We start from the raw sequence: 8207 nt of genomic DNA on the forward strand, positions 1-8207 counted from the left end.
GCCCAATGACAGTCAACTCACATATTCTCATTTCAATGGGCAGCGATGTTGATATAGATATACTGTATATATAAATCACAGTACAGGCTCAAGAATTTAAATGAAGATTGGGATATTCTTAATCTCTAACCATTTCCCTTCAGTCTGCATCTTTTTAATTACAGTGGGCCAATAGTAGAGTATCAAAGGGGTATGCACACGACAAAACTGAATAAGCAAAGATTCAATACACCACACACACCTGCACACACAGCCCTATTTAGAATGGGTAAAGATCTGGCCCTGCGCTGCGCTCCGGCCGCTGATGTATTGATGCGTTTAATCAGTGTGCCATTTCTCCCCCGCGAGGAGTAATCATTTTTCCATTACACTACCTCCAAAGGATGTCCACTTACATTTGTTTGGCCTCTTGGTGTTGTGTTTCTGGGCCACAGCTTTCCTCTAACTAATGTTTTATTTATTTCTTTGATGGATTAGAGGCCCAACTTTTCTGTTAGGCCCCTGATGCAAAATGTCACCTTCCTCAATCACTGCCTCCCGAACACCCACCCCATCGTGCTAAAGTCTACAAAGCACACACACACCAGAGCTAACTTTCTGCTCTGAAAATTGTGACATTGGAGGGAAATTACATGAATTATTATTACAAAAGAAGTGAAGCGAGAAGGGACGGAGGAAAGGAGGCGGTGAAATCAAGCAAAACATAAAATATTTGACCTTGTTTTCTTTATTTTGAATCAGAGTAATAATATAAATGCATTTCCTTTTCAGAAACAGCAATTGGAGTGGGGAAAAGTCAACTTTGACCCTCTCAACATGAAAGAGAGCGACTCTCCATTTGGACCACAAAGGTCCTTGTAGCAAAGGATCAGCAACACTTTCCCAGGTCTGTTGTAATGCCATTAAAAAGGAATTTATAGGAGGATCAAAAACTGGGAAACAAATCAGTTCTTGACAACCAAACATTTACATAGATATGCTTGATTAAATGGTTCTTGTTGTACCATAATTGTATGGTACAAATACATGTTATTTAGAGTTTAAGACTAGAATTTGAATAGGTGCTGAACAGAATTCACCATATACACTGGATGTAGGTCCTCCTATAACCACTATGTGGCGACACATCCACACACAAAAAAACAAGGGGCTTAAAAGAAAAAATACATTAAAAGGCTAAATAAATGCAAAAAAATAACAGAAATGAAAAGGTAACATCCAGTTTCGTAAATCTTCATAAACAGATCCATCATTGTCCTTGTTTCAATCCTACAGCAATAATTGTGCAAACACAGCCGATTTGACGTGACGACAGTCTTAATCACAGAAACCTTCATTGACCCTCTAGTTCTTCCTCCGTAATACACATGCCCTCTTCAGGAGTGTTGTAATGATCAGACTTACCAAAGCCAAAGAGGCTTAAGGGTGGAGAGACTGGGTGGAGCAGGCAGGCATGATGCAGGGTCATGCTACACTATTGTCGTGGTCTCATTCCATAGAGAGCTGAACACTTTCACTCTGGCATTGGTGCTGCTGCTGGTCAAACTTCCTCGCTGTTAAAAAGGAATAAAGGAGTCAAAATTATACACATTTTAACATTGGGATTGATTTAGATATTTTAGAACAGTTGTGCGAGCTAGAGTTTATTAGTGAATGACAGAGCTATTTGCTAAACCAGAAATATATTTGACTCGAGTGATTAACAGATTTGAGGTCAGTTCCTAGTCATGGACAGAAATATTTAAATGTCAATATGTATTTGACCACAGACTATCATATCCAAAGATAGGCAGTATTTCTGCTACACGTATTTCAATTACTTCTGAGTATTTTGTATTACACTGGGCTGAACTACACTCCAATGTATTTTGTAGCAAGATACTTTCAAGAGCTGTAATTTGTATTTTCAAAATACAAAATCTTTTCTATACCATTTTTTATAGCGGTTCGCCATTTTGTGGCCCTCTTTCACTCTGCATTGGTATCAGAAGTCTGATGGCACTATAAATATAAATGTGTATGTAAAAATGTACAATTGCACGCAGAGTATAATTCTAATGAGCTCCGCCTCGAAACAAGGTTATGTCTAGAAGGGATACAGCTTTTCATAGCAGGTTTAGAAAAACTTACACAGCAGGTTAGGAGAATTAATGTAGCAGGTTAGTAGAATTATCCCATCTAGACATGACCCCAAAACAAGGCCAATAATAATAATACCCAGTGTGCTTTGCAGTTCCTTTTGGTATGTTAATTTTTCACCAAGGACGGTCAAGAATGACTAAATACAATTACTAAATACCATAAAGATCAATGTATCAAAATAAACTACAAAATATAAATTAAAATACATGTATTTTGTATTTTAAAATACAGAAATACATTTTTGCAAGTAGCTGGCCCGAACAGCAACAACATTCTCAGTAACGGTCACAGAAACGTTTTACTTGCTATGACTGTGATATGTTGTTGTTTATCTACGTTAGTTGAACGCACTGACTGTATACAGTGCATTCAGAAAGTATTCAGACCCCTTGACTTCTTCCACTTTGTTACGTTACAGCCTTATTCTAAAATTGATTAAATAAACATTTTTCCTCATCAATCTACACACATTAACCCATAATTACAAAGCAAGCGAAAACAGGTTTTTAGAATTGTTGTACAGAATACAGAAATACCTTATTTACATAAGCATTCAGACCCTTTGCTATTAGACTCGAAATTGAGCTCAGGTGCATCCTGTTTCCATTGATCATCCTTGAGATGTTCCTACAACTTGATTGGAGTCCACCTGTGGTAAATTCAACTGATTGGACATGATTTGGAAAGGCACACACCTGTCTATATAAGGTCCCACAGTTGACAGTGCATGTCAGAGCAAAAACCAAGCCATGAGGTCGAAGGAATTGTCCGTAGAGCTCAGAGATATGATTGTGTCGAGGCACAGATCTGGGGAAGGGAACCAAAACATTTCTGCAGCATTGAAGGTCCCCAAAAACACAATGGCCTCCATCATTCTTAAATGGAAGAAGTTAAGAACCCCCAAGACTCTTCCTAGAGCTGGCTGCCCGGCCAAACTGAGCAATCGGGGGAGAAGGGCCTTGGTCAGGGAGGTGACCAAGAACCCGATGGTCACTCTGAAAGAACTCCAGAGTTCCTCTGTGGAGATGGGAGAACCTTCCAGAAGGACAACCATCTCTGCAGCACTCCACCAGTCAGGCCTTTATGGTAGAGCGGCCAGACGGAAGCCACTCCTCAGTAAAAGGCACATGACAGCCCGCTTGGATTTTGCCAAAAGGCACCTAAAGACTCTTGAACCATGAGAAACAAGATTCTCTGGTCTGATGAAACCAAGATGAATGCCAAGCGTCACGTCTGGAGGAAACCTGGCACCATCCCTACGGTGAAGCATGGTGGTGGCAGCAAAAAGTCAAGGGATCTGAATACTTTCCAAATGCACTGTATGTGAAAATGAACATGCCAAAATGAACTGGCCTTGTTTCGGGGTCATGTCTAGACGGGATACATACAGCTTAGCCTAATTCTCCTAAACCTGCTCTATTTTGACACAAGCTGTATCCCTTATAGACAAAACCTTGTTTCGGGGCGGAGCTCATTAGAATAACACTCTGCATGCTTTGCAGAGATATACACATTTATATTTAGTTCATTTAGCAGACGCTCTTATCAGACCATAGTGTTATTAGTCATCTGATACCAATGCAGGGTGACAGGGGGCCACAAAATGGTATAGAAAAGTAGTTTGTCTTTTGAAAATACACATTACAGCTCTTGAAAGTATCTTCTTATGAAATACATTGGAGTGTAGTTCAGCCCAGTGTAATAGAAATTACAAAATACTCAGAAGTAATTGAAATACATATTTCAAATACATGAAACAGAAATATTACCCATCTCTGATTTTCAAACAGACATTTAGGTAATTTAGCAGACACTCTTATCCAGAGTGACTTACAGTCAGGGCATTCAACTAAGGTAGATAAACAACAACATATCACAGTCAAAGCAAGTAAAACGTTTCTGTACAATTACTGAGAATGTTGTTGCTGTTCATGCTGGCTACTTGCAAATGTATTTCAAAATTCTAAATATTTTAATTAAATACATTTCAAAATACAAGTATTTTGTAGTTTATTTTGATACATTGACCTTTATGCTATTTTGTAGTTTGTAATTTTTGCCCATTCCTGATCATATCATAGGTGAGCCTAACATTGATGCATCATTCTGCAATAGAACTGAGACTGACAAACTCACCAAAGGAGTACATCTCCAGCTGCTGACGCAGTCTCACTTTCTGCAGACTGTCGTAGAAGTTGGGTTCGGTAGTGGCTCCAGCGGTAGGCGGCAGAGCGAATATCCTCATGATCTTCCTCTTATTTCTGATGGGGAGAATAGAGGACCACAGTATGAGTCATAATACCCATAAAACCTAGGGGTCAAACAAGGAAATTATTCCAATCGTTTTTCCACCATTCATTTTTCCCATAGGGGATTTTAGAAACACTTAAAATAAGGGCTGTGTTTCATGGAGGCTTACCCTGGTGTGGTGTTTTGATAACCATGTAAATCTCTCTATATATTTGCCTGTATTTACCCCCCAAAAATGAAATACTAATTAGCTGCTAATGTGGCTATCATAAAGAACTACACATTTCATGATGATCTGGACGAGTTTTACTAGCGTTTAAGAGCAGTTGGAGGCTACGGAAGGAGTGTTGTATGGCATTGAATCTCTGGATTAACGATCTAATGTTAGCTAAATTTAAAATAAATAAATTGGCTAAATTTCTTTAAATTGACAATTCTGTGAACTGTCTTGTGCAAGTTTAAAATTTACACAATACCTGTTAGCAAAGGTGTCAGCTAGAGATGACGTGCAGGGACTTGTAGTTTTGCATGATGTCTACCTTGATGCTAATTAGCATTTTCGAATCTGAGAGTAAATAGTGCCGAATATACTGATAAAAGGCACCTTATCAGAGAGAGATTTACATGGTTATCAAAATGTCCTGCCGGGGTAAGCCTACACAAAACACAGCCCTTATTTTAAGTGTTTCTAAAATTCCCTATGGGAAAAATTTATGGTGGAAAAACGATTGGAACCATTTGCCTGTTTGACCGCTAGGTTTTATGGGTATTTTGACACCTCCACTGTTGGGCTTTATAGGAAAGAGAGAATGAGACCAAACCGTATGTAATTCATGCATTAGCTGGATGGAAGCTTTTTAAAAGCAAAGCTAGTAAGGCACACATTTAGTTGTTGATGATGCAAATATTTATAAACAGTCGGGCATTTGTTGGGAACAAAATGCAAAGGAACCTCTCTTACTTTCTAGCGTACATCAGCAGTCCGAAGCTAACCAGAATGACGAGCAAATAGACGTTGGTGGCCTCGTTCCACGCCTCGTGAACGGAGTAATCCAAAGATTCCTCGTTCGCCATCACCCCATGACCGCCCATTGCCATCAAACAATTGTGAGGTAGCTATTTTCCTAGTTTTATAAATGTGTCTAAAAAATAAGATTCCATGCAACAAGGGTTAGCGACTCTTACGATATAAACAGAAGGGTGATGTCGTTTCCGGAGTCGTTCACAAGCCCGCCTGCGCTGGCGAGGAGTGGGACTGCATTGGGTGGGATGAATCAAGGAGGCGTGCCTAATGGGAGTGACATGAATACTAGACGATGATTGGATTTTCAACCTCACCAAGACCTCCCTGATTACTTTTTTCAAAAGAGGAAGTAAGTGCATTTTGCTGTGACTTGACATGGCGTCTGGAGGTGTTTGGAAATTAATTCGTCCCTGTAACCTTGTAAGTAGTCGAATCCAAACGTGTTCATTGCACTGTTCCTTTATTATTTGTGCATCTTGCCACGGCATAAACCACTTGCTTTGTCTTTCTAGCTAAGATCACCTGTCTCTCTGCAGTGGAGTTGACTTTCTTTCGTGTACATGCAGGCGTCTCTTCGATATGTGGGGAGCGCGTTGTGGCAGCAGATGGCACCTATAGCCGTGGGGGCCGCGCCGACCAGTAGACAGTTCTCCAGCGATGCTCCCCCGGAGAACATTAGCCGATACCCGGTTCCAAACAAGAAAGACCTGCCATTCGACATGGTGGAACTAATGGAGGAGGTGGAGACCAAGGTAGGATGCAGAATATTTTCAGATCTATGTAACCTCTAATGTTCCTGCTATGAAACAACACAACTGTGGGGGGAAATGGATCTCTATGTACATGGTAATATCAGTGTGTTCTGCTCCTTAACAGGGAGGATTCCTTCCCAATGTCTTCAAGGTCCTGGCACATCGTCCAGCAGAGTTCCGCGCTTTCTTTTCCTATTACAACGAATTGATGAACAAGGAGACAGGTGTGAGTGTATGTGTGTTAGAGAGAGAGAGAAACAGTGCCTTCAGAAAGTATTCACACCCTTTTTCACAAAATGAAAAACGGAAATGTCTTCAGTCAATAAGTTTTCAACCCCTTTGTTATGGCAAGCATAAATACGTTTGGGAGTAAAGATTTGCTTAACAAGTCACATAAGTTGTATGGACTCACTCTGTGTGCAATAAGTGTTTAACATGAATTTTGTATAACTACCTCATCTCTGTACCCCACACATACAATTATCTGTAAGGTCCCTCAGTCGAGCAGTGAATTTCAAAGAGTGTATGTCCGTGTTGCTCTGTCATGTCAGGGGGACTGACGAAGGCTGACAGGGAGCTGATTGTGGTCGCCACCAGTATCCACAACCAGTGTCTCTACTGTGTCGTGTCCCACAGTGCACTGCACCGCATCTACTCCAAGAAACCCACACTGGCTGACCAGGTACATTCTTATCTCGTTTATTTCTCTCCTGATCTGTTCTCTCAGGTCCACTGGTGTGCACTGTAAAACTGTCATAATGTATGCCAGTATGATCTTACACACTAATCTTGTGGAGGTGTGAGTTGTTTGTCAAGCAGTTGATACAATCTGAGTGATCTATCTAGCCTGATTTTTAAATGTGCTAGTCATCAACCACATAAGTATAAAAGGTGCAAACCTCAACTCACCCACTGTCACCTCCCTTCTAAATGTGTTTCTATTTGAACTCTTTCTCCCCCTGGCCCTCATCCCCAGGTGATAGTAAACTATGAGAATGCAGAGCTGTCCCCTCGGGAGCGGGTCATGCTGGAATTCGCCCTGGCCGTTTGTCGCAGCGACACCATCACCGACCAGCACTTTCTGTCCCTGGAGGAAGTGGGCTTTGACCGTGAGGATGCCTGGGACATCGCCGCCATCGCTGCTTTCTTCGCCATGTCCAACCGGCTGGCCCACCTGACCGACATGAGACCCAACGCAGAGTTCTACAACATGGGCCGTATGCCCCGGGACAAGACCAAGGGGGAGGGAGAGGGCAAGTAGTGAGGTGACAAGGGATACAGAAAACATCACACAGACTTTAAGTTCCTTCCTATTGATTTTATTGGTGAGCTAACCACATAGACTCAGTGGAGGCCAGGGGACCTACCTAAGCGTGTGATATCATATGTGACTGTTTAGTGCCGGTCTGCCACACTATCTACAGTAGAACCTGTTAATGTTACTTTGCAGAGTTCTGTAGGCTCAATTATTAACTGAGGATTTTGAAATGTTAGATATGTTAAATGGAGTTTGGAGTGCAAATGTGTGTCTTCTAGTGTGTGTGCAAATCAGGATGTATATTTCTGTAAATATTCACTCCAGGAAAGGTGTTTGTTCTCTTTGGGAAGTGTGTGTCTCGGTCTGGTAGTCAGGCAGTAACACTCGGTAACGTAATGGAACACTCACTGCTATGCATTGAAAATCCTTATGTTTTCTAAATAAAGAATATACATCTTCTATTCTACTTCTCTCTCCCTCCCCCTCTTTCAGTAAATAAGATGAAAATGAGATTAAAATAGGACAAACCCTGCTGTCCAGACCTCTTGGTTCATAACATCTCCACATACACTGAGTTTACAAAACATTATGAACACCTCTTTCCATGACAGACTGACCAAGTGAATCCAGGTGAAAGCTATGATCCCTTATTGATGTCACTTGTTAAATCCACTTCAATCAGTATAGATGAAGGGTAGGAGACCGGTTAAAGAAGGATTGTTAAGCCTTTAGACAATTGAGACATGGACTGTGTATGGGTGCCATTCAGAGGGTGAATGGG

The 8207-nt window shown here is 41.1% G+C and overlaps 2 protein-coding genes across 2 annotated transcripts; one reads left to right on the plus strand and one right to left on the minus strand.

The window, feature by feature from the left end:
* Positions 1 to 706: 706 nt before the first annotated feature.
* Positions 707 to 5624, minus strand: LOC311107983 (small integral membrane protein 19-like). The gene is made up of 3 exons (XM_084150616.1): positions 5354 to 5624; positions 4279 to 4403; positions 707 to 1553 (listed from the first exon to the last, which is right to left on the minus strand). The coding sequence occupies exons 1-3, from the start codon at positions 5488 to 5490 to the stop codon at positions 1489 to 1491; spliced, it is 327 nt and encodes a 108-aa protein (XP_084006742.1). The 5' UTR covers positions 5491 to 5624; the 3' UTR covers positions 707 to 1488.
* A 115-nt stretch (positions 5625 to 5739) lies between these two features.
* Positions 5740 to 7892, plus strand: LOC311107309 (uncharacterized protein). Its single transcript, XM_084149794.1, has 5 exons — positions 5740 to 5836; positions 5983 to 6168; positions 6293 to 6392; positions 6720 to 6850; positions 7145 to 7892. The coding sequence occupies exons 1-5, from the start codon at positions 5792 to 5794 to the stop codon at positions 7427 to 7429; spliced, it is 747 nt and encodes a 248-aa protein (XP_084005920.1). The 5' UTR covers positions 5740 to 5791; the 3' UTR covers positions 7430 to 7892.
* Positions 7893 to 8207: the final 315 nt, after the last annotated feature.

Source organism: Coregonus lavaretus (genome assembly GCF_964263955.1).
Source record: "Coregonus lavaretus genome assembly, chromosome: 32".
In the NCBI taxonomy this organism is placed as follows: Eukaryota; Metazoa; Chordata; class Actinopteri; order Salmoniformes; family Salmonidae; genus Coregonus; species Coregonus lavaretus.

What these genes read in the sequence shown, in the direction of transcription:
- LOC311107983 (XM_084150616.1), bottom strand. Translation starts at nt 5,490, where the DNA reads ATGGCAATGGGCGGTCATGGGGTGATGGCGAACGAGGAATCTTTGGAT. An exon ending in CTGCTGATGTACGCTAGAAA is followed by an intron (nt 4,404 to 5,353) that starts GTAAGAGAGGTT and finishes TCTCCCCATCAG; the next exon opens with AAATAAGAGGAAGATCATGA. An exon ending in GCTGGAGATGTACTCCTTTG is followed by an intron (nt 1,554 to 4,278) that starts GTGAGTTTGTCA and finishes CCTTTTTAACAG; the next exon opens with CGAGGAAGTTTGACCAGCAG.
- LOC311107309 (XM_084149794.1), top strand. Translation starts at nt 5,792, where the DNA reads ATGGCGTCTGGAGGTGTTTGGAAATTAATTCGTCCCTGTAACCTT. An exon ending in ATTGATGAACAAGGAGACAG is followed by an intron (nt 6,393 to 6,719) that starts GTGTGAGTGTAT and finishes CTGTCATGTCAG; the next exon opens with GGGGACTGACGAAGGCTGAC. An exon ending in AACCCACACTGGCTGACCAG is followed by an intron (nt 6,851 to 7,144) that starts GTACATTCTTAT and finishes CCTCATCCCCAG; the next exon opens with GTGATAGTAAACTATGAGAA.